Source organism: Pleurodeles waltl, chromosome 6 (genome assembly GCF_031143425.1).
Source record: "Pleurodeles waltl isolate 20211129_DDA chromosome 6, aPleWal1.hap1.20221129, whole genome shotgun sequence".
NCBI lineage: Eukaryota > Metazoa > Chordata > Amphibia > Caudata > Salamandridae > Pleurodeles > Pleurodeles waltl.
In genome coordinates this window covers 326,298,636-326,325,190 of record NC_090445.1, presented here as the reverse complement: position 1 = coordinate 326,325,190, position 26,555 = coordinate 326,298,636, and the positions used below count along the sequence as shown (strand labels likewise).

General features: G+C 46.1%; 1 protein-coding gene across 1 annotated transcript in view; it reads right to left on the bottom strand.

Moving 5' to 3' along the window:
* Positions 1-26,555, bottom strand: part of IPO4 (importin 4) — a 1,872,953-nt gene that overhangs the window by 1,245,824 nt on the left and 600,574 nt on the right. The window contains exons 14-15 of the mRNA XM_069238173.1: positions 25,617-25,746; positions 21,787-21,903 (exon numbers count right to left, since the gene is read on the bottom strand). Of these exons, the coding sequence (XP_069094274.1) occupies positions 21,787-21,903; positions 25,617-25,746 (247 nt within the window). The remainder of the gene's footprint in view (positions 1-21,786; positions 21,904-25,616; positions 25,747-26,555) is intronic.

The window sequence follows — 26,555 nt, the reverse complement described above, 5'->3', positions numbered from 1 at the left end:
AACATAAACCATATACTAAGAAAGTAGAATGCGAATGTCAGTTTCCCACCTAGGCAGGTGTAGTATGTAGAGGGGCGCTGGGAGTATTACAAAACACCAAAGTTAAGTAATAGAACCCACCCCAAATCCCAGCAAACCCAATTAAATCACAGTAACTTTCCTAGAACACACAAGAACACGAGAAAGAAGATATTGAGAACCAGAAGAGACTGCAAGACACCAATGATGGATTCCTGGACCTGAAAATCAGAGGAAGAAGGGGACCAAGTCCAAGAAGTACTGAAGAGTCCAGGGAGAACAGGAACCCCTGCTAACCCGGATGAAGGTGCAAAAGAAGAACCACCAGTGAACAACAGTCAGTACTACACCCAAGTACAGATGCGGGTTCCTGGTTGGTGCAGAAGATGTCCCAAGCCAGATGGATGATTGCAGTCTGATTTGCGTCACCGTATTCTGCCAACAAGCCTTGGCACACGCAAAGCTCGCGATTAGCAAAAATGGCGCTGCCCAGGACTAGGAGAGACCTGTTGGAATCTCTACCCTGGAGGAGGACTCAGAGGGGGCTCTCAGCAACTCAGAGAGCCCTCAGAAGATCGGGCAGTGTGCACATTAGTCCTACAGCACAGGGACAAAGAAGGTGCAAAAGGAGGCCCACGCAGCACTACAACAAAGAGACCCACACTGCCAGAGAACCACACAGGAAACCGTCACAGGAAGGAGTGCTGGGGGCTGGGGCTGCACAAAGAACTTTGTGGAAGGATGCCAACAAGCCTTGGCAACTGCAAAACACACGGAGCAAGGGGGTACTGTCTTGCATGGGGAGGCAAGCCCTTACCTCCACCAAAGTTGGACGGCTGGACATCAGGAGCATCGGGACCACTTCAGTCCACAACCTGTGATGCAGGATCCCTGCAGCTCGTCAGGAGAGGGGTCCCACACAACCGGTCGTCATTGCAGAGAGGGGCCTGCTGAAGCAGGGGAGTGACTCCTTCACTCCAAGGGAGATTCCTTTGTTCTTGTGCAGGCTGAAGGCAGGCTGTCCTCTGAGGATTCACGACCGGGAAACAGTTGCAGTTGCTGGCAGGAGCTGAAGATACAATGTTGCAGAAGTTGTCTTTGCTTCTTTGTTGCAGTTTGTAGAGTTCCTATAGGGTCCAGATGCAGTTTCTTCAGTGCGAAGATGAAGTGAAGGATGCAGAGGATTCTTGCTGGAGTCTTGCAATCCGAATCTGAAGAACCACCAAAGAGAGAGACCCTAAATAGCCCTGAAAGGGGGATAGGTCAGCTACACAGGTAAGCACGGGCCACTCAGATGCTCCCAGAGTGCCCTGCCAACTTGGAATCCAAGATGGCAAAACCCAGGGACCCTCTGGAGGAGCTCTGAGCACCACCCAGTGGTCACTCCCCTTTCCTTTGTCCAGTTTCATGCCAGAGCAGGGACTGGGGGTCCCTGAACCGGTGTAGACTGGATTATGCAAGGTGGGCACCATTTGTACCCTTCAAAGCATTTCCAGAGGCTTGGGGAGGCTACCCCTTACAAACCTTTAACACCTATTTCCAGAGTGAGAGGGAGTAACACCCCTTTCCCAAAGGACACCCTTTGTTCTGCCTTCCTGGGCTTGAGCTGCTCAAGCAACAGGAGGGCAGAAACCTGTCCGAGAGGTGGCAGCAGCTGGGGCTGCCTGGAAAACCATGAAGGCTGAAATGGCAACAATGGGGGTCCTCTAAGGAGCCCCGAGAGTGCATGGAATTATACAACCAATGCTTGCAAAAGCATTGGGGTAATATTCCAACATGTTTGATACCAAACATGCCTATGTTCGGAGTTACCAGTATGTAGCTGGACATCAGTAGCTACCTATGTTCAGCACACACATAAAATGGCACCCCCGTACTCCAGAAAATGGTCCTGGAGGTCATGGGGGCACCTCTGTTAGTGCAGGGGTGCCCTCACACACAGGTACTCTGCACCATGCCCTCAGGGCTGGAGGGCCTGCAATAGGGGTGACTTATAAGTGACCTGGTGCAGTGTGAATGGTAGTGAAAGGGTGCATGCACCTTTTCACACAGGCAGCAATGGCAGTACTGCAGAAGCCTTTGCATGGGCTCCCTATGGGTGGCAAAAAAAAAAAAATACTGCAGCCCATAGGGATCCCCTGGAACTTCAATGCCCTGGGTACCTAGGTACCATATACTAGGGACTTATGAGGGGGCACCAAATGTGGGCGATATACTGGGTTACCAAAATGCAGTGACAAAATTTAGAGGAGAAAGAGCATAATCACTGGGGTACTGGTTAGCAGGACCCCTGTGAACACAAACACACTGACATCAGGCAGGAAATGGGGGTAACCATGGCAAAAAGAGGGTACTTTCCTACAGTGAATGGCAACTGTATTTCTAACACTTAGACAGCCCTCCAAAGCCCACTGGAAATGGAGCACTTTTTTTGTTGGCAAACCATGTTGCGAACCAAGCTGTGTCTCAGGCGTGGTAACAAGGTCACTGATGGGTATCAAGCTCACTGGTGTTTTATTAATCAAGGTATAAGGTGTCATCAGTGCAATGAGGAGGGAGCAATATATGCTCTTCAACATCATCATCTATTTACAAGGTTCACTCTGCTCTGAAACAATCATAATCACAATTAAGAAAGATAATGGATCCTCTGAAAATAACTGTGATGCAGTAGGATGCAAGTGATTAGGTCAGGATGTATAACAACTGTAATCTCAAAATTCAACACTGTTCAGTGTCAAGCTGACGTTGGTTAAGAATCTGACATGAAACTGGCACTAGCTCATCTTTCTGCATCGGTGATAGGAACCGTCGTGGATCACAGGACCACAGGGAACATCATCTACCGCTCCCAAGAACTCTGCAACACGCTCTCAGACCACTTCCACAGCAAGATTGCCACCATTTAGAACAACTTCTACCCCAAACCATGATCTCCAAACCCCAGCTCTCTCGACCTCCTCAGTGCAACCAACGGTATGATCTCCATGTGGGCACCGCTCATCACTCAATTCACATCAGCCATCATGTCATCCATTAACTCCAGGGCACCCACCGACCAACGTCCCCACCACTTCTACAACCTTGGAACGAACCTCATCAAAAGATAATGGATCTTGACAATTGTAATCTCAAAATGCAACATCGTACAATCTCAACCTGATGTTGGTTAAGAATTCAACATGGAACAGGCACTGGATCATCCTTCTGCCTCAATGGTGTGAACTGTTGTGGATCATAGGACTAGAGTAGAAGTCTGTACCGGAGTCAATATGAGCCTGGTAATAGGTTCCCAGGGGACAGTCAGCACTGAGAGTGACTCGCAAGCAGTAAGAAGACTAAAAACTCTGCATTTTTATGGGCTCTGAATGAGTTACCTTTGGTAATGTTCTTTATTGTGGATACTCTAACAGCAGATTCCACACCTCATGATTTTTTCTCAGATGCTAGACTGGATCAGAAAAATTTAAATCAGTACTCCTATGCACTTGTATGTAGTGTGGTATGGCTCCACGCCGATATCGTAGGTTTTTCACCTTGTGAACAGACGCCATAGCACCATAGCCCCAGGTAGTGGAGCTGTGAACTTGCTCAGACCAAAAACTACTTCTGGACTGAGTAGGAAAAATTACCTTCCCATTGGATCTGTCTGTTGAGGCAGTAGAGCTTCATCAACATATGTAACTATATACACATAGCCGCCTGATAAATGCACAGAAGAGGTCATCCACATGCTAATGAAGTGATAGCATCCTTAGCTCATGGGGAATGAGCTTGTGAGATCCCTGGATTCTGCTTCTTTGTTTTCCTTTACCAAATGTTAACGCAGAGAATAGTCCACTGGGAAAAGGTCTAGCTTTTGCACTGCCTTGCCCTCCTTTGCCTCGGAGAAACCCCCAAAGAGCTGATCATTGACCCAATGCTCTTTGGTGTGAAAACTTAGGTACCTGCTCAGGTCCAAGCAATGGACTGTCTTCCTACTTAGAGAGATTAGGTGGCGCAAATAATGCAGTAAGGGTGATAGCCATCTCAACTTGAAATGGAGTGACCACTTTCGGTAGAAAGGAAGCTTGGGTTCTCAACACCAACTTATGCAGCGTGAATATTGTAGAAGGCGGGTTAAGAGAAAGATCATGTAGCTACCTCACATAAGAAAGAACACTTTCAACGTAAAAAGCGACAGCTGTGCAATAACTCAAAAGGAGTACATGCATCAATAAAGTCAGTGTCACCTATATAGTTCCTCAACTCATTTCTGTAGCATAATGGCATCAGTGCAAAGCCGCATGCACAACGTATTGGTGTGCAGAGGTACTGCTGAAAAGTTTCCAGAGCCAGTCTGATGCCTCAGAAATATTCAAAAGGTGAGGAATGTCCAGCCGGAAGTCTCTACCAGAGAAAGACAGTTTTCAAAGTCAAATGTCTCAATGGACCACTGTGCATCGGTTCATAAGATGTACACATCAAAAAAGAGAGCACTAAATTCTAGTCCTGCTGTAGCATCATAAAGAGTGTCTGTTTAAGTAAACATTGGAAAACTTTAAAAAGTCTTACCACAGTAGGTGACTTAAGTAAAGAGGGATAAAACAGCAACTGCAAAAAAGACGAGAGAGCTGGCAAGCAGTCTTTAACGGTGCCCAAATCAAGTCCTTGAAGGGCAAGGGACAAAAAAAAAAAAAACACCAAAACTTGAGGCAACTTGACTTCTAGTGGGTCGATTTGACAAGTGCACATCAAGCACAAACCAGTACTAATGTCCAGTGTACAGTGATTTTCCCAAAGGATGCCTTACCATCAAGATGACATTAATGAGTTCAGGAAGCAAGTAAAAAGACGTCAACTGTCACCACTCAATCTCCAAGGATGGCGATGCAAAATGTGCAGGCCCAGGTGCAGCACGCTACCTTGCTGCTGTAACAGAAGAACCTCCCAAAGCAGCACCTTGATCAGAGGACAGATGCTCATGCCCAGTTTTCGGTACCACGCCCTTCTGGTCCAATCTGGTCCCCGTAAGATGCCTTGGGTCCAGTTTTCATGATCATATTCAGAACATGGGACAAGAGAAGGAGTGGCAGACAGGCAAACATGAATTACAAGTTCTTCTCTAGGCAGAATGTATCTACAAGAGACACGGGTCTTGGGAACTCCAAGTACAAAAGTTCTGACATTGCTCATTGTCAACAGAGGCAAAAAGATCAAGCCAGGGTTCTCCCCAAACATGGCGGACACAACTGTCATTTGTGATCCATCATATGTTAGTACCTGAGTTTGTCTGCTAGGGAGCTTAGAGATCTGGCCAGATGGTTCATGTAGGAAGCTGGTCTGGTGTGTGGTGGACACCTATGGTGTTGTCACCCTATACCAGTTCCAGGCATCCCCTATTAGTGAAGTGTAGGCAGTGCGTAGGAAGCCAGGGCTCTCTAGAGTTAGCTGTGGATGAGCAGCCAAGACTTATCTAGGAGACATGCAAAGCTTATGCAATACCACTGTAGCCACACAGCACAGACACATGAAAGCACCACGCAGTGTTACAAAAATAAATGTACTTTATTAGGGTAACACAAATTCGAGAATACTTAATAGGCAGTCCCCCAACTGGGGGTAAGTAAACACACTATTGTATAACATTAGCAATCAACAGAGATCATAAAAACTAACAAGCATTGGTAGACGTATAGGTAAACAGTGAGGGCCCTCGAGGAGGGCCAAACCATACACTAAAAAAAGGGAATGTGAAAGGCAGTCCCCCACCCAAGGATGTGGAATCAGTAGAAGGGAGTTGGAGGAACTAGGAACCCTAAGAGGTGAGTACCAGAGTGGGCCCCAGCGACCAGGAAAGCAGAGGTAAGTACCTGGTTTTCCCCAAAACCATCTGGAGGACTTGGAAAAAGTACTGTACAAGCCCCAAACAAGACCGGAAGAACCCAGAGGTGGATTCTGGCAGACAAGGACCTGCGAAGTAAGGGGACCAAGTCCAGTTTGTGATGGAGTGTCCCGTCGTGGCAGGAGCCACTACCCACCCTTCTGTGGATGCAGGACCAGGTTGATGGGAGACGAAGATGACCAGCAGTGTAGCACCGATGAAAAAGAGTTCCTGAAGTGATGCACATGGTCTCCCACGTCGTCTGTCAGGTTGCAGTTGGTCAGTGGAGATGGAGAACCACCAACAAGCCTTGGAAAATGCAGAAGAAGCAGCAGAGTTGCAACAGTGAAGGGGACTAGCAAGGCCCAGAGGACGTGACCCAAGGAGGGGAGTCCGGGGTGACCCTCAGCAGTCAGGAGAGTCACAAGCAGGGAGGCAGCCCCCAAACGCACTCAGTGGCAGTGGCAGCAGGCCCACAGAGCACAAAGAGGAGTCCCACGTCACTGAAGCAGCAGGCAGCAGACTGTGCTTGGCAGGAAGAAGTGCTGCGGGCCGGGGCTATAGGGAGCCTGAAGATCCCTTGGAGAAGGAGTAAACAAGCCTTGGTAGCTGCAAGAATTGTGTGCACAGGGGGACTGTCCTTCAAGGAGAGACAAGGGCTCACCGTCACCCAAGTTGGACATCTGGCAGAGAGGACCAAGAGGACCACTCCAAATCACCACCTGTGATGCAGGATCCACGCAGTTCCGGAGGAGAGCAGATCCACACAGCCAGTCGTTGTTGCCTGCAGATTCCTTCTTACTTCTTGGTGCTAGCTGGAGTCTCATCAACCTCAGAGGATGCACAGCTGCAGAAATGTTGCAGTTGCTGGAAAGAGCCGGAGAAAGAATGTGGTAAAGTGGAGTCATCGCTGGAGTTGCACATTGTTGGTTCCCGAGGAGTCCAGTAGCAGTTCCAGTGGACAGAAGATGAAGTAAATGATGCAGAGGAGTCCTGCTGGAATCTTGCACGTCGAATCTGAGGACCCACCAAAGAGGAATCTGAGGACCCACCAAAGAGGGATCTGAGGACCCACCAAAGAGGGATCTGAGGACCCACCAAAGAGGGATCTGAGGACCCACCAAAGAGGGAGGCCCTCAATAACCAAGGAAGGGGGATTGGTCACCTAGCAGGGTGACCACCTATCAGGAGGGAGCTGTGACGTCACCTACCTGACCTGGCCACTCAGGGGCCTCAGCACATCTTGGATAGAAGATGGCAGAACTAACTAGCCACCTGGAGGAGCTCTGGGCACCACACCTGGGGGGGAGACCCTATCCATTGTCCAGATTCACACCAGAGCAGGGACTGGGGATCCCTGGACTGGTGCAAACCAGTTTATGCAAGGAGGGCACCAAATGTGCCCTTCAAAGCATACCAGTGGCTTGGGGAGGCTACCCATCCCAGGCTATGTCACACCTATTTCCAAGGGGAGAGGGTGTTGCCTCGCTCTCCCACAGGAAATCCTTTCTTCTGCCGCCCCCGGCTTGAGATGGTCAAGCAGCATGAGGGCATGAACTCGTTTGGAGGGTGGCAGCAGCGCAGGCTGCTTGCAAAACCCTGAAAGACTAGTAGGAGCAATACTGGGCGGCACTCTACGGAGCCCCCAGAATGAATGGAATCATACAACCAATACTGGCAACAGTATTGGGGTATGCTTCCGACATGTTTGATACCAAACATGCCCAGGTTCGGAGTTACCATTATGTAGTTGAACTGTGTCCAGTACACGGGTAAAAACTACTTCCCGCACTTATGAAGTCCTGTGCAATGGAGCTGGATTTCGTAGGGCACCTCGGCTCATGCAGGGGTGCCCTCACACACAGGTACCTGCTCCCTGCCCTCTGGGCTAAGAGGGCCTACCACAGGGGTGATTTGAAGTGACCTCTAGGGAAAGGGTGCATGCACTATTTCACGCAGGCTGCAATGGCAGGCCTGCAGACACATTTAGCATGGAGTCCCAGGGGGGGCACAATACATGCTGCTGCCCATGGGGACCCCTTGGTGCCCCAATGCCCTGGGTACCTGAGTACCATATACTAGGGACTTATATGGGGGCAACAGTATGCCAATTGTGTGGTGTGCAAAGTCCTAGGCAACCAAATTTAGAGGAAGAGAGCACAATCACTGGGGTCCTCTGGTTAGCAGGATCCCAGTGAAAACAGTCAAAGCATACTGACATCAGGCAAAAAGTGGGGGGTAACCATGCAAAAAAGAGGGTACTTTCCTACAGTTCACTACCAGAGAAGCTACCTGATGATCCTGCCACATACAGAGGCACAGAGCCTTCTGGCACAGGACCCAGACCCAACCCAGTCCTGCATTGAGCAATACCACATGGCAGTGGTTTTGTCGTAATGATCCACTGTACTAACCTTCCTGTGATGGTGGGCCCCCGTACCACAATTCCTCTGATGTTGAAAACCTTTTTTCCCCACCATCAAACAAAATGGTCTCAACTCCACAGACTGACAGAGTTGAGTTTTCAGCAGAGAACGGAGTTCTGTGATTGCTAGCTCCCCCCGACAGCCTCCCCAGCCCAGCAATGATGCATCCATGACCACCAAGGTGGAATAAAGAGAGGAATCTGCCGCTGACCTAATTGCAGTCCTGCAGCCACCACTGCAGATCAGAGGAGTCCTATTCAATCTAGACACAAATTAACAGACTCTCCTAGTGTTGTCCCTTCTAGAATTTGAGTCTGCGGGTGTCATCTGGGATGTTTGATCAGCAGGATGCAAACAACCCCAGCAGCCTAGGAGTTATCCTCTTAGATCTAAGACATAGGCTGAAATATCAAGATCATAACTCAAATGTCCTGAACACTCTGCTTCAGGGGAAAGGCGCAAAAATCGAATCATAACCAGAATAGCTCTGATGAATGACAGTCTGCAAATGAGTCCGGTGCTACTTCAGCATGCTGATAGTGAACCCTAACAATATTAGGGATCTGCCGATGTCTGGAGGTGTTTGAAAAGTGCTTGTTGCAAGCGCGCCTCCAGCAGCCAGTTGTTTATGTAGAAAAAGACTGGAACTCCCTTACCTTCAAAGGTCTGCAGCGACCAAGTCGTCACTTTCATGAACACCAGAGGGGCACTGGTGAGCCTAAAAGAGAGCACTGCAAACTGTAAATGTCCAAGGGCAACTGTGAAGCGCAGGTAGCGTCTGTGAGCCTGTAGGATAGGGATATGGAAATAGGCGTTCTGCATATCCAATGACACCACTCAGATTCCGGTGTCTGATGCATTAGTATCTTGAATTTGTCCATAGGCAGAAAGGTGCAGACAGGGCAAAGAGGTAAAATAGGGCAAAAGCCTCCACCCCTCGTCTGTAAAAAGAAGTAATGGTAGCAACACCAAGTTCCTACTTCCTAGGCTGGTACTCCTCCCTATGGCTCCTTTGGCCAAAAGGGCCTGCACTTTCAACTGCAAGACTGACAGATGGTCCTCCGTCAGCTGTGCTGATCGCAGTGGAAGCTGGGATGGAGAGAAATGGGAATGCATAGTCTGTTGTACAATTTGGAGAACCCGCCTATCTGCAGTGATGGCCTACCACCCTTGAGAGGAAATATTGTACACTGCCTCAGGATGGGGAGTTGTTTGAGACAGAAAAACTCAAGGGACATACTGTGGCCCTGCTTTCTTTAAACCATTCTAGGGCGAAACCCATTTATTCCTCAGATAGGTGAGAACAATTACTTGGCATGCCCATTAGGGATTCTTGGACACACCCGAAGAGGATTGTAAACCTTACCCAGACATGGCACTTAAGTGCCAAACTTGTACCCAACGTCAGACCTAGGCAGTTGGTCTTGTCCAACCCAGAGAGGATGACCCATGCTGCATCGCAGCCATCCTGAATATTTTGGGCTAAGGGTGCCTGCAGGTCATCCGAAACTGCCAGTAAAACCTGGGCCACCATGTCACATAGGGCAAGAGAGTAGCTGCCTGGTAGACAGCTGGCCTTTACTGAGCACAGCGCAAGGCTCATAGAGGAAAAAATATGCTTGCCAAATGTTTTTATTCCATCAGGTAGATTGGAAGCGATGGGATTAAGTTTACTGCTGGACACCCGTACCACCAGACTCTCTGGGGTAGGAAGTTGTGTAAGCAAAGCTGAGTTACCTGTGATGAAAAGTGACATCAAGTGACCTACTCAGCCCAATGCCCAAAACTGTCTGCGAGAGCCTCATTGAATGCTGCAGACCATGCTGCGGTATCTCTGTCAGAACTTTAGTCTTTACCTCCATAGCCGGAAAACTAATACTTATGCCGCCCTTCCCATAACGATAAAGGAGTAGTCGCTTTCCTCAAAAGCAGAAGACACAAAGATAGTATCAGGACAAGTATCCAGGCCACTGGTATCTTGGAGCTCTTCAACCCAGTTTTCCTCAACTTATTGCAGGGCACAACAGTCCTCTTCATCAAAATTGTCATTGTCCGAGTTAAGTGCTGAAAGAACTGAGCAAGGTATGGGCACTAACATGTGGTGAGGCGAAAAGTGTCAGAATTTGAAGCGCTGATTGCGGACTGTGGTCCAGTGAGAGCCACTGCAGCCTTGGTTGACGTTTTGCAGATTTCTGCTCAGGCTCGAACAGCACAATGGGCTGGAAATCTGGCAACTGCATCAATGCCAAGGGAACCGGTGCAGGGGCGGGCACCAGAACCAAAGTAGGTACCAGAGCTAGTTACCCATGCAAAATGAAAAAAAAAAAGGTACAAGTGGTGCAGAGGGAGAGCCTTAATGGAAGCCCTGTATAACCCTGAGACCTGAAGGCACCCTAGAGGGAACCAGTAAAGTGCCAAACATGTGCAGCATGGCCTCCCTTAAGGCCTCCACCTGCTGTAATGTCATATTGGAACAATACTCTGGATTGGCTCCGATGGAGAGCAGAAGCAAGACTAGGTCGTTGGCTGGGCCATTCTCACTTGGACTTTACTTTTTGAAACTCTTCTTCTACTTAACAAAAGACCTTGACAAGGATCTGCCTTTGGAACAAATCTGAGAGTGGGAACAGGACCCTCCTTTAGTCTGCAACTAGTTATGGCATGAACTCTTTTGCTTTTTGGTGACATACAACTTCACCTTGCAGCACCATAAGACCTTCGGATTCATCTGCGGGCAGTCGTCTCAGGCCCTGGAATCATGCTCAAACCTCAGGCACCATAAGTATACTTCGTGAGAGTCCATTACTAAGTACATGGCCACTACATTGCCTAAAACCCGTTGATTTAGGGGGGTGTAATTTTCTCTTGCACACTGAAGACATTGACAAACTGTCTAAAAGCAAAGGAGTAGCTCTGGATCTATATATGAAATTACAGAAAGGAAGGAACTGATTTCAGTGTGCATAGGTGGTGCTTACACTGAGCTCCAGTTGGCACTTCTGGAACTAAGTCATCATGTAATCGTACACCACCACCTACTGGTACTCAGGAATACTACGTTAAAATTTACAGATCCCTTCTGATGGAAGGTGTGGAACAAAATGAGTTACTTACCTGTAACTGTAGGTCTCCAGTACTGATATCTTCCATCGAGTCACATGCTTAAATAATTTCCCAAATTCTAAGTGGGAGTCCCACAGTACCATAATAAAGCAGTAAGTGTCATTATCATAAGCCATAATGGCAATGAACACTCACTTAAATAGCATATGTCCTTTAAAAAAAAAGAAAAAAAAGGTCCAGGCTTCAGCCAGTCAGAAGATAGCACCCTCTAGAATACTCACAAGAAAGGCTGAGTTCCTCAGATTTTCTAAACACAAGGGAGAATAATACTCCAGAGCTATAAGGGGAGCTTCTGAGGGGAGGAGGATGAATTGCACATGAATCTATGAAAGATACCAATGCTGGAAAACTACAGATACATGTAACTCATTTTCTTCTCTAGTATTGGATCTTTCATAGATTCACATGCTTGAATCATAATAGCAAGCATTTACTGTATTTGTATACTCCTTATAGCATAAGCACAAATAGTGGATGGTGAGTAACAACATACAGACAGAAAACATCCATTTGCAATTGAATATACAGGTTACATACTTATAATTAGGATAAATACATAATCAAACATATGTAAGCAAGAGGCTCACCTTATTGAAATGTGGCGTAGCACAGCCTGACCAACAGCTGAATCACTGCGCTGACTCTAGGCAATAATTCTGCGTGAATGTATGCACATTCTTCCAAGTTGCAGCACAACAGATTTTCTCCAAATGCACTCCTGCAAACAAAGCAGCTGATGTGGATACTGCCCTTCTTGAGTGTGCTTTAGTCTTAGCTGTGAGTGGCATGCCAGCCTCTGAGTGGCAGAACTCCATTGATCGATGGTTGCTTTCGTGACTGGGGCACCCTTATTAGTGTCTCCATACGAGACTAACAGTTGATCAGTCTTCCTGATTTGTTTTGAGTGATGTAAGTAGAATTTTAGACATCTCTTGATATCCAGCGTATGCAGAGACCTCTCTGCTGCAGATGTTGGAAGAAAGTTTGTAATATTATGGGTTCAATGAGATGAAAATCCAAAGAGACATTCGGTTTACATTTTGGATTGGTTCTGAGAATTACTGAATCATCAGTTGTAAGGAAATGCCTCCTTGGCATGGTTACCCCCTGACTCTTTGCCTTTTGCTGATGCCAGTTATGATTGAAAGTGTGCTGGGACCCGGCTAACCAGGCCCCAGCACCAGTGTTCTTTCCCTAAACTGAACCTTTGCTGCCACGATTGGAACAGCCCTGGCACCCAGATAAGTGCCTTGTAAATGGTACCCCTGGTACCAAAGGCCCTGATGCCAGGGAAGGTCTTTAAGGGCTGCAGCATGTCTTATGCCACCCTGGGGACCCCTCACTCAGCACATGCACATTGCCTCACAGCTTGTGGGGACTGGTGGGGAGAAAATGACTAAGTCAACATGGCCCTCCCCTCAGAGTGCCATGCCAACCTCACACTGCCTGTGGCATAGGTAAATCACCCCTCTAGCAGGCCTTACAGCCCTACGGCAGGGTGCACTACACCACAGGTGAGGGCATATGTGCATGAGCACTATGCCCCTACAGTGTCTAAGCAAAACCTTAGACATTGTAAGTGCCATAAAGAGTACATGGTCTGGGAGTTTGCAAACAAACTCCACAGTTCCGTTATGGCTACACTGAAATCTGGGAAGTTTGGTATCAAACTTCTCTGCATAATAAATGCACACTGATGCCAGTGTGGAATGTATTTTAAAATGCACCCAGAGGGCATCTTAGAGATGCCCCCTGAATACCAGTCTGACTCCTAGTGCTAGTCTGACCAGTTTCTGCCAGCCTGTCACAACCAGATGAGTTACTGACCACATGGGGAGAGTGCCTTTGTCACTCTGTGGCCAGGAACAAAGCCTGTACTGGGTGGAGGTGCTTCTCACCTCCCCCTGCAGGAACTGTAACACCTGGCGGTGTGCCTCAAAGGCTCATGCCTTTTGTTACAGCGCCACACGGCATCCCAGCTAGTGGAGATGCCCGCCCCTCCGGCCACTGCCCCCACTTTTGGCTGCAAGGCTGGAGGAGATAATGAGAAAAACAAGGAGGAATCACCCACCAGTCAGGACAGCCTCTAAGGTGCCCTGAGCTGAGGTGACCCCTGCCTTTAGAAATCCTCCATCTTAGTTTTGGAGGATTCCCCCAATAAGATTAGGGATGTGCCCCCTCCCCACTGGGAGGAGGCACAGAGAGGGTGTAGCCACCATCCAGGACAGTAGCCATTGGCTACTGCCCTCCCAGACCTAAACACACCCCTAAATTCAGTATTTAGGGGCACCCTAGAAGCCAAGAAATCAGATTCCTGCAACCTGAACTAAGAAGAAGGACTGCTGACCTGCAAACCTGCAGAGACTACGGAAGACGACAACTGCTTTGGCCTCAGCCCTACCGGCCTGTCTCCCGACTCGAAAAACTACAACAGCGACGCATCCAACAGGGACCAGCGACCTCTGAAGCGTCAGAGGACTGCCCTGAACCCCAGGACCAAGAAACTCCCGTGAGCAGCGGCTCTGCTCAACAAACAGTTCAACTTTTCTACAACTTTCAAAGACCTCACTCTTCCCGCCAGAAGCGTGAGACTTCACACTCTGCACCCAAAGCTCCCGGCTCGAGATCCAGAGAACAATCACCACAGGGAGGACTCCCAGGCGACTGCGACCCTGTGAGTAGCCCAAGACCACCCCCCTGGACCCCTACAGCAACATCTGCAGAGAGAATCCAGAGATTCCCCCTGACCGCGACTGCCTGTAACAAGGGATACGATGCCTGGACCAAGCACTGCACCTGCAGTCCCCAGGACCAGAAGGAACCGAACTTCAGTGCAGGACTGACCCCCAGGCAACCCTCTGCCTAGCCCAGGTGGTGGCTGGCCCGAGAAGCCATCGAGCCCTGCCTGCACCGCTAAAGTGACCCCGTGTCCCTCGATTGAAACCAATACAAAACCCAACGCCTGCTTTGCACACTGCACCCGGCCACCCCTGTGCCGCTGAGGGTGTGTTTTGTGTTCCTACTTCTGTCCCCCCCCCCCAGTGCTCTACAAAAAAACCCTGGTCTGCCCCCCGAGGACGCAGGTACTTACCTGCTGGCAGACTGGAACCAGGGCACTCCTATTCTCCACAGGCACCTGTGTGTTTTGGGCAACTCTTTGACCTCTGCACCTGACCGGCCCTGAACTGCTGGTGTGCTAACTTTGGGGTTGCCTTGAACCCCCAACGGTGGGCTCCCCATGGCCAGGAACTGAGACTTAAGTGTCTTACTTACCTCACAATCTAACCAATACTTACCTCCCCCAGGAACTGTTGATTTTTGCACTGTCTACTTTTAAAATAGCTTATTGCCATTTTAACAAAAACTGTATATATGTTATTGATCTAATTCAAAGTTCCTAACTTACCTGTGTGGAGTACCTTGCATTTTATGTATTTACTTCAAATCCTGAACGTGTGGTTCTAAAAAATATATTAAGAAAGGATATTTTTCTATATAAAAACTATTGGCCTGGAGTTAAGTCTTTGAGTGTGCGTTCCTCATTTATTGCCTGTGTGTGTAGAACAAATGCTTAACACTATCCTCTGATAAGCCTACTGCTTGACCACACTACCACAAAATAGAGCATTAGAATTATCTAACTTTGCCACTATCTTACCTCTAAGGGGAACCCTTGGACTCTGTGCACACTATCTCTTACTTTGAGATAGTATATACAGAGCCAACTTCCTACACTCTGGGAAGACTCCGGGACTCGTCTGGGCCCCCCATTGAGCTCTATAAAAGGTAGTCCTCCATCTTGATTCCACACATCCTGAAATTGTATGACAACGCATTTGAAAAGAAGGCCCTGCCCAGAGATCTGCATGGGGCCACCATCACAGTCCTCCTAAAACCAAACAAGTCCCAGGAGGAGTGTGGCTCCAATCATATTATTTCCCTTAAGAACCTTGAAATTAGAATAGTACCCAAGGTGCTGGTCACCTGCCTAAGCAGGGTGGTGTGTTCAGTGGTTCATGCAGATCAGAATGGCTTCATCCCAAAAGAAGCGTGGCCGCCGCCATCTGCATCTTGCCTTGGCTCGGGTGGACGAATTATAAGAGGCGGACGCACTTCTCTTAGCTAACACAGAATAAGCATTTGACAAAGTGCACTATCTGCAGGCAGTCTTACACAAAATGCAATTTGGACCCTGTTTCAGGCAGTGGGTGTCTCCTAACAGAGCTCTGGGCCCAGGTCAGTGTCAGTGGAATCCTGTGGCTGACCTTCCCCATAGAGAGGGGAGGGAACAAGACTGGGCTGCCCACTCTCACCCTTGCTGTTTGCCCTGGTGATGCGAGCCCCTCGCAGAGCTCATCTGGATAGAAGCAGGTCTTAGTGGCTTTAGGTGGGAAGGGGGATTTGAAGATAGTATCATGCTTTATGACAATGACATGCAGAAGCCACAAGACTCTGCTCCAAACCTCATAGAAATTGGAGGATATACGGGGACACTTCAGGGCTCAAAGTTGATTGGGAAAAATCAACTCTAGTACCACTACCAAGAGCCCTGGACTGGGAGGCGATCGGCCCTAGCTACAGGTGGCAGCGGTTAGATTTCGCTATTTAAGCAAGACGGTGGCCCTAACACGACAGAGGTATTGGGAGAAAATATCATCCCGATGCTGGCTAAGATATGGAGAGACATGACAGGCTAGTCTATGCTCCCAGGTTATATGGCAGGTAAGGGTACACTGTACAAGATGGTGCCCACTCCCTGTTTCCTTTAGGTCTTACAGCATTACCCATACCCACTCCCACCCACCTTTTTCACACACCTACTAGCACAGCTTTCTTTGGGCTGGGAAAATTCCCAGAGTCAACTTTGCAAAATGCCATTTTTCTCTGTTTAAGGCAAGACTGGGCTAGGTAGATGTACAACTGTATTATTGGGTCTCCGAACTGGTTAATACCAATGACTGGGCTAGGGCGGACACGTGTGACCCCAGCTCACAGGCTGGAATTAGACTTGCTTCTTCCATACAGCATTGTTACAATGCTATACAGTAAATCCCCACCTTGTTCCCTCCGACCGGTACGCACAATGCGCATCACCTGTTGGTACATGGCTCTACGTCATTGGCAGTGGTTTGGCACAGTCACCTGACCAGGGCGATGCCCTTGTGGTGCGAGACGTGGCTGACCGAGTGTGGGCTTACAGGGATTCTGCGCTTGGGACTGTATCAGAATTTTTACACTGCACGCTGTTTGAGGGGATGGGCGTATGAAATCCTTCCAGGAGTTAGGGTCTGAGTTCCACCTTCATTCCTCTCTGCAGCTACGAGTACTTGCAGAGTACAGTCCGTTCGAATGCAAGTTAACAACTGATGCAGTGCGGTGCCTGAACAATCCTGAGGTAGATGTGGGCGGGCTTGATGATGAGAAGGCGGAAGGGAAGATGGTGTCCAGAAAGTTTGCAATCTCCATGTTCTTTTTCCTACTACAATTCAAGTACTTCCACTCAATGTATTATACTTCTGCTCAGCTGGGGTGCATGAGGAGAACCAGAGGACCTCAGTGCCTCAGGTGTGGCTTAGGCCAGGGCTCCTTATATCACATGATCTGGGAATGCCCAGTGGTGCAGGCTTATTAGGGTGAGGTCAATGAACTATGGTATGGTCCAGTACACAGCAATAAAGAAATTGATCTATAAGGCCCGAGGAGCTTCCCAGAAATATGAAAAGATCTCGGCCCCATTGACTTACTTTGTGAGTAATCTGCCCTGATGGCAACTATGAATGTACTTGAGGAAGACGAGAAAGGCATAGAGGAGACACTACTTCTATAAACACAAGTGCATTGTAGGCCACTGTAAGGTTTGTGCAACTACTGAGCATTTAAACGTAGGACCTATCTGGTCTCTCGAGTTTCTGTATGTTCTGTATCTGTACAAAAACCCAATAAAAACTGTTATAAGAAAATATCTGACCTCATGTATTAGTGTGGAAAGGAAGGTGAAAAGGTTTAGCTAAAATTATTTTTGGGATTAAAAGCACAAACTTTATCAGTGTCTAGTGAATTATTCCAGGTTAAAAAGAAAGGTAGGGAGTTTTATTTATCCCATGATAAGATTGTTTATTAAATACAGTTAAACAGGGCTGGGCCTTCTCTAGAAGCACCTTTTAGCGGAAGAAACTAACTCAATGATACTCATGAGATTTGGTCCTCCCTTGCAGCACAGCTGGTTTGATAAATAGTGCCCATTAATGAAGAGTAAATTGAGGGAATTCAAGTGAACATGGCTCCATTGCTGACAACGGTAGGGGGCTTGTGGAGAGAGGCAGGCATGACATGAGGGGGTGGGGTGGGTGAGTCTCATCTTCCACGTGGCACTCTGCTAAGATTTGACAATTATGTTGTGAGGAAATTAGGTGTATTATATAGTGAAGTTCTGCAACCTAACTGTTGAATGCACTCTCTAACATCTTTAGGACCTTTAGGTTTCATTTCAACCCTGGGTATCTGTGACTATGAGCTGCAAGGCTTCAACAACGCTACAAGTACAAACCATTTGCACAGCACCAAAACAATTTAAGGAGAAATTGACAAGACACCAAGTGAATCAGAAAACAATTAATAAAAATAGACTGTTATTTTTATATACTTTTCAACACCACAATGTAAAAAATCAACAAGGGCATTCTGGAAATATATAATTTGCAAGGTATGGTAAATAAAAGCATTTCATTCATCCACAAATAAGCATTGACAAATTAAATGAATTTTAGGAACCTTTTCAAGAAAACTTTGGTCAAAGTTGAATGTGGCTACTCAGACTTACTCTGGGTGACCAACTCTGGCCGGGAGCCAGTCAAGCAGATTAGGTAGGTCCAGAGAAACAGTTACTTCAAAAGGAAAAGAAGTCTCCAGTTCAGTTTCAGTATCAGTGGTCCCTTGCCATTGACTTTCATGGCGTGGCTCTGGTGCTAGTGATACAGGATTCTGAAGATGCTCAAAGATAATGAAGATGCTGTGCGGTTGACGTGGGTCTTCCTAGAGTCACTCCTTCAGCCATTGTGTAGTGGGGCAAATTTGGCTACAGGGCTCAACACCCCTCGAAGATCTTTCATCCAACAAAGGTCCAGTTGCCACTAGACTACTGGTCACCAGGCACAACAAACTCAGTGGTTTACTTCCTTTGGCAATAACTCTTCTTCTGGGAGACCAAGCTAAAATCTGACAAATCTCAGTCCAGCACTTGGTTTAACTTTTGAACCTCTGGTCTCGGTCTCTTAGGCTGCACTGTGACGAGGAAAGAAGACCCAGTGATCTGGTCTACCAAATCACCCAGCAGGCTTCTTCAGCCTTTGTAGCCTTGTGCTGCAAACAGGAAGTAGTCCCTGCTTCTGGGTGGGGTGGTGGGTGTAACCTCTCCATGACCAGAACACAGCAGGCAAAGTCCTTTGCTTTTCCAAGGAGCATTAGGTGCAGGGCACCTTTGGTGCAGCCTCTTCTTTGCCAATTTCAGGGTCAACAGGGCAGTCCTTAGATCATCTTCTCTAGTCAAGAGAGATTTGAGTTCTGGGAGCCAAGGGTACCTCTTTTGTACCCAGTAAATGCCCTCAGGTGAGGTCACAGTAACTAGCCAAGGTTCCCTACCACCGTATGACAACTTCCTGTGAGGTGCAGCACCTAGCTATCCTAGACTGCTCTATTCTACCCATTCCCAAGATGTCGGAAACCCCTCGTGGTGATGGAAAAACTAGTCTGCCAACTGTTTCCCCATCACTGTCTCCATTGTGTGCCAGTATACCTTGACAAAAGAGCTGCTCTTCTCCAGTGCGGTAACCATTTGCCCCCAAAGGCAGCTTCCCCTTTGAACTGGGGGGAGCGCTAGCCCTTCCACCCCACGTGACGTCAGGGCTCGAGCGCACGCTGATTTGTCACAGGGCCTCCCCCATCTCGCTGGAAATGCTTTGCATTTCTCTTTCGATCGGGGGCGAGGGAGTTGAGGTGTCAAATTTATTTTAGGCCATTTCTGCCCCCCCTGGGGCCGGCTGAGCTAGAGGCCAAAATCCACAGGTAGGCAGTTTGCAAAAAACACCTCTGTTTTTTGTGAAAAAATGTTGTGTCCACGTTGTGTTTTGCGCCATTTCCTTTCGTAGGCGCTAGGCCTAACCACACAAGTGAGGTACCATTTTTATCAGGAGACTTGGGGGAACCCTGGGTGGAAGGAAATTTGTGGCTCCTCTCAGATTCCAGAACTTTCTGTCACCAAAATATGAAGAAAATGTGTTTTTTTAGCCAAAGTTTGAGGTTTGCAAAGGATTCTGGGTAACAGAACCTGGTCAGAGCCCCACAAGTCACCCCATCTTGGATTCCCCAGGTCTCTAGTTTTAAAAAATGCACAGGTTTGGTAGGTTTCCCTAGGTGCCGGCTGAGCTAGAGGCCAAAATCTACAGGTAGGCACTTTGCAAAAAACACCTCTGTTTTCTTTCAAAAAATGTGATGTGTCCACGTTGTGTTTTGGGGCATTTCCTGTCGCGGGCGCTAGGCCTACCCACACAAGTGAGGTATCATTTTTATCGGGAGACTTGGGGGAACATAGAATAGCAAAACAAGTGTTATTGCCCCTTGTCTTTCTCTACATTTTTTCCTTCCAAATATAAGAGTGTGTGTAAAAAAGACGTCTATTTGAGAAATGCCCTGTAATTTCACATGCTAGTATGGTCACCCTGGAATTCAGAGATGTGAAAATAACCACTGCTCCTCAACACCTTATCTCGTGCCCATTTTGGAAATACAAAGGTTATCTTGATAGCTATTTTTCACTCTTTATATTTCAGCAAATGAATTGCTGTATACCCGGTATACAATGAAAACGCACTGCAGGGTGCAGCTCATTTATTGGCTCTGGGTACCTAGGGTTCTTGATGAACATACAAGCCCTATATATGCCCGCAACCAGAAGAGTCCAGCAGACGTAACGGTATATTGCTTTTAAAAATCTGACATTGCAGGAAAAAGTTACAGCGTAAAACGTAGAGAATAATTAACATTTTTTTCACATCAATTTCAATATTTTTCTTTTTCAGTTGTTATTTTCTGTAGGAAACCCTTGTAGGATCTACACAAATGACTCCTTGCTGAATTCAGAATTTTGTCTACTTTTCAGAAATGTTTAGGTTTCTGGGATCCAGCATTGGTTTCACGCCCACTTCTGTCACTGACTGGAAGGAGGCTGAAAGCACCAGAAATTGTAAAAATGGGGTATGTCCCAGCAAAATGCCAAATTTGTGTTGAAAAATTGGGTTTTCTGATTCAAGTCTGCCTGTTCCCGAAAGCTGGGAAGCTGGTGATTTTAGCACCACAAACCCTTTGTTGATGTCATTTTCAGGGGAAAAAAACACAAGCCTTCTTCTGCAACCACTTTTTCCCTTTTTTTTTTTTTTTTAAATCGAAATTTTCACTGTATTTTGGCTAATTTCTTGGCCTCCTTCAGGGGAACCCACAAAGTCTGGGTACCTCTAGAATCCCTAGGATGTTGGAAAAAAAGGACGCAGATTTGGCTTGGCTAGCTTATGTGGACAAAATGTTATGAGGGCCTAAGCGCGAACTGCCCCAAATAGCCAAAAAAAGGCCTGGCACAGGAGGGGGAAAAGGCCTGGCAGCGAAGGGGTTAAATCCATCCCCAATAAATAACTCACAGACCACATCATGTCAAAAACACTAACCAACTACAATATCAGTCATTAAAAGCTGCAATAATATTAAGACAGTAAAAAAGAAAAATAATTATATTTGTATTTGCAGGAGTGTCGAAAAAAGCACAAAGGTGAACCAGCTGGATCATTTAGCCATGGAATGGAAGAATGAGGCAGACACCTCAAGTAAGCTCCATAAAGTAGGAGTCCAATGAGATGCTATCAACATCTCCCGGCACATCACCGGTGTGCCCTGACAGGAAAGAAAACCGTTTCACACCAGCACTTATCTGCAAAGTGCCATGAAAACTATGGAACCACAGTGGTATGCCACCTCAACAACACACTTTAAAGAGAGGCAACACTTAGCAGGTGGGGTAGGAATTCTAATGTGATTTCAAATGGGGGTGAGGTTTAGTATTTGTAATATGGGTTAGAGAATGCATTTTGAGATGGTTTCTAGGCATAGAATACAGCATAATGTTGAGCTACATTTTTCTTATTAAGGAATACGTGTAAGCTGGAGAAAATGAAAGTACTGCGAACGCTCTACAAGTGCAGCCAACAAATCAAACTTTCAGTGATCAAAGAACACAGGAAATAACAGTGTCTTTCTTGCCAGACCATAATCGGATTAATAAAGGATAGACAAGTGGTCATGGTGGTCCCCTACCAATTGCTCCAAGGGCGCTGACTGATAGTTCCTTGGCACGGTGTGTTCCATCTGGGGAGCGCAGGGTATTTAAAATTCGTTCCATTAACGTAGGAAGGTATGGTGCAATCTTAGGACCTGAGAAAGAAAGATTTTACAATAAGACTGGAACATAGAGACTCATTAGAAATACAGTAAAAAATCCCCACACATCAAAAACGAGCAGCAGAGATTAAAGGTCAAGAATGGAAAGAATTTAATAGCAAAAAAGAGGAATATACACTTGGGAACAAGTTATTTCAAGTTAACTTGAAAAAACAATAACAGAAATACAGAACTTTGCAAAATATGAATCAACAGCATGAAAAAGATACTTTCTCATAGTTCTCCTTGATGGGAATCTTCATTGAAGTCATGCACAGAATAGCCCAGCGCAGAAATCCATAGAGACATTAAAAAATGGATACAAATCTATATTAAATTAATACAACTTTTTTAAAAATAGTTTACCATCCTACCTACATGATAACTTGGCCCATTAACATTTATTTATAAGAAAAAGATGCGTAAAAAGTGTAAAATAAAAATAAATAAAACCGTGAGCAGAAACATTTTTTTTAAAGAATAAAATGAAAGAACAAAGGATAACATAGTCATGTAGGAACCGAACTCTAAAGAGTAAAACAACAACACATCTCAGGATCCCAACTATACTCGTAAACACGTTCAGGCATGTTCATAAGGGAGCATGGCGTGTTACGATTTCAATGAAGAGTCTGATGAAAGAAAACTAGGTAAATAGTAACATTTCCTTCACCGACCTACAATTCTTTTTGTAATGGCTTTTCCTTTCCTTATGAGAAGTTAAACTCCTATCAGACGGATATTTGGGGGTAAAAAGATATTTTATGAGTCAGTGATCTCTTAACTAGTCTGTAGATAGCAAACCTTTGGCAGAGTCCTGGAGTGGTCCTAACTATGGACTCCTTCTTTGGTTGTTTTCAGAGGCGACTGTTGAGGCGCTGGAGATGGAACTACGAAGACAGGAACATATTGCCTGGTTGGACAACAGGTCATAAAAGAGTCAGGACCCGATGCAGACGCAAGTCACCTACAAACATGTTTCTTGTGTCTCAACAGCAAGAAATAGTGTGCCGTCGAAACCTCCATGTGGAAGAGTACTTGGATACCCTTGAGAGAGATTCTTCCTCATTGCCTAGCAACACTTCAACGTCGATTCAGTCTTTGACTGGATTTCTATTCAATGTGATTTCTCTGATGTCTTTTTTCAAAGGATCTTTAGAGGTGGCTTAGATAATTATCATATAAAGAGGTCATTCTCCCATCATAAGGTTCTAGAAGCACTCGTACTCAGTTTATTCTCCCATCAAGAATCTTCTTGCCTCGTATTTAAACTGACATTTTTTAGCCACTGACGTGTCCTGCCTTAAAGTTTAGAGGAAAAAACTATATACATCCATATACTCTTTGAGGCTTGGAAATAGACAACGCAGTCATCTTCTGTTTATTACCTACCATACGAAGAACACTTCAGAAAGAGAGACCTTATTTTGAAATGAAACCACTACAAATCTATGCAGGATGCACTGGTGAACAACTCCGAAATGCAAAATACATCAAGGGTCATTGAAAAACATGTAAGGGTTGTATAAAATGTTCTTTATAAAAAAAAAGGAGTGGCATGCACATTCAGTGTTAATGGATCTTGTTAACGGGAACAGACAAAAATAAAACAAGCATTTGCAACGCAATAGGTCTCGCATTTGCGACAGTTAGAACTATCGGCGTTGTAAAGGGCAATGTCTTTTACCCTTGGGTTTTGGTTTGGAGTCAAAGCCACTGACAGACCATTAGCGCCTCCCCTGTTCCAACAGCACACTCCAATATAAACGCTAGTGAGAGCAATCATGGGGTCAGGAAGCCACTAGAGAGCGCAGCTAGAAAAGGACGTCACACTTTCTGTGTTTCAAACTAATTGCCACCTTTGTAATCTCTAATTAAACATAACGAGTTCAAAATATAAATGATCATTTTTCAGAGTGCACAGATTATTAGGCAATCTCGGTACTACTTAATTTTTGTCAGTCCATTATTACATTGGATGCAAATTATTATATTTGTAAATGTAGGTTTCCCTACTGCCAAAAATATTAACTGGTTTACATTCAGAGACAACTAATAGGTGCACATACATTGTAGTGATATTTATATAGCGTTCTCCTACCTCTTACAGGTAAAAAGTTACTAACCTCAAAACGAAATCTTGCGCAGACTATTCTGCAGTTTTGCCAGCAGGTAGCAGTAGATTTAAATAAACAAATCAATGGAAGATTTGGTGCTATCCCTGGTTGCAGAAACCGTGTTAAAGATACAGCTTAAAGTGAGGTGCGCAATTAGCGTTGTTTAAGGGTACAAATTCACACTTTTGAATGACAAGTGCAAATAGAATAATCACAGTGTAACTAAATCTCGTTATGAGGACAGGTTATAGCCTTTCGCAGAGCGTGTGCAGGTTGTTTTCCACAATTAAAACAGTGGGATATCTTCTGAAGCCGAGGACAGAAATAAATGTGTTTTCAGGTGAAGAAAATGGGAAGTGTAGAGGGCGTGAAGAGAGCACCGCAGCCTAACAAAAAAAAACTCAAGTGGGAAGTGCTGTTTCAAAATTCAAAGAACGTGTGGCGTTGCGTAATGTACAGTGCTGCCGACTTAAGGGTGTGGGAAACTGGGTTTGAGTCTTGGCGTCAGCCCACCCAGTTTCCGTGCCGATCGGAACAAATTAAACTACACACTGTAGTATTGCAACAAACTAAATTAATGCCGATCTGTTTAGAAAGCCACATCAAAGAGAACAAGGGAGCAGCAGAAAGGTAAATAGGTGACCGCACACGAGGCAAAAGAAACTAGCAGAAGCATTTCAGCTCTCCTGCCGCCATGGAGAGCAAAGGAGAGAGAAAGGAAACAATGTTTACTGGAAACTGGTAACTGGTGCTCGTGCAAAGCTTAATAATCGAGTTCGCCTTGTATGAAACCTCAAGGCACCATGGAGCGCAAAGAGAAGAGACAAAAGGAAAAAAATGTTCTGCCTACACTAAAGCATATCGGCAATGATGCAATTATCCTTGTAACAGAGCAAGTCTGCAAGGCACAACATAACACTCTGAAGGCGAGACAAACGTAACGCATTTACCAATGACATCAAGGGATTTTGCAAGGCAAGCCCAAGAACGAATGAAAGTGATGGGCGTGGATAAACACCACAAATAGATTACAAAAGGTCGGAAAAGCAGCACCTGTGACCTGCTATCCTCCACCTAAAAAGACTAGCTTAATAGCCACTGCAGGGCCTGATGCCATTCCTTTGAGAATTGTGAGTTTTGTCCAGGCTTTAGTAGCTTGTCTGATACTATCTAAAATTGCATAATATGCCATATCACATCTCTTCATGTTTACACAGTCTGCCACCCCGTTCATAGGGCCTAGCCTTAACCATACAACAACAATAAATAATTACTCCTTGCTCTTTCATTTTTCCTTTAAAACGGTTTGTTAAATGTTTCTTCTCAGTGGTTTTCTATACCAGCAACTTTAAAGAATCATATATATATATATATATATTTTTTTTAAACAACTGCATATGTGTGAGTATTTTTGTTAAATCCCCCTGGATCTAGTACATGGGAGAAACTATTCACTGTTTATTATTTTAATGGAGACACACGAAGGACAACCAGCATACAGTTAGACAAAGAATGACACAGGTTTGCTTGACCTTTCCAGGGTTTATCTCGCTTCTCTTCCACCTCCCCGAAATGTAGAAGCACCCTCACCTAGATTTTCCACAAAATTCTCCAGTGCATAGTATGCTTTAGGAAGGTGCCCTGAGCGAGACTGTTCCAGGATCGTCAAGTAGTTCAGAAGAAGTGGCATAATTTCATCAGAGAATTTAATGATATCCGGCTATTAAAAGAGAGAAAAACAGTTCATTAGAGTTACATAATCAGGGGTTTTATTAGGCAGGAATATGAATACTGGTCAATCATTGGCCAATCATTATTGTCTATTTATAGCGGTGAGCTTCTCCAACAAAACAGAACATGTATTAAAGTATGAAATAGCCATGCAACAATAAGAAAGACAAAACTTACTTACACATAACTGTAGTTATCCAGTGTTGATATCTTCTACAGATTCACAGGTTTGAATCAACCCCAGGCTAGGAGTCTGTAGACAGACTGAGTGCAATATTAAACATAGACAAACAGATGTCAGGGCACTCACGAATCGAAACTCAATCCTTCATGTATGTTTTTAGTCCAAGCTTATTGTTTAGTGCAAATAGCATCAAAGTATCAATCGGACTGGGATTCGTGAGCAAAAAAACTCAATTTAATCTTGAAATAGGAAGTCCATCAGAGCAACAATAGCCGTCCTTGGAACCAATATTCATTATTAGGACCCGACGCCTGGACCAAGCCCTGCACCCGCAGCCCCCAGGACAAGAAGGAACCTCACCTCAGTGCAGGAGTGACCCCGCCAGGTGACCCTCTGCCTGCACGGCTAGAGGGACCCTGGGTCCCTCCATTGAATCCAATACAAAACACACACTGCATCCGGCCACCCCTGTGCCGCTGAGGGTGTGTTGTGTGCCTACTTGTGTCACCCCCCCCAGTGCTCTACAAAACCCCCTGGTCTGCCCCAGAGGACACGGGTACTTACCTGCTGGCAGACTGGAACCAGAGCACCACTGTTCTCCATAGGCACCTATG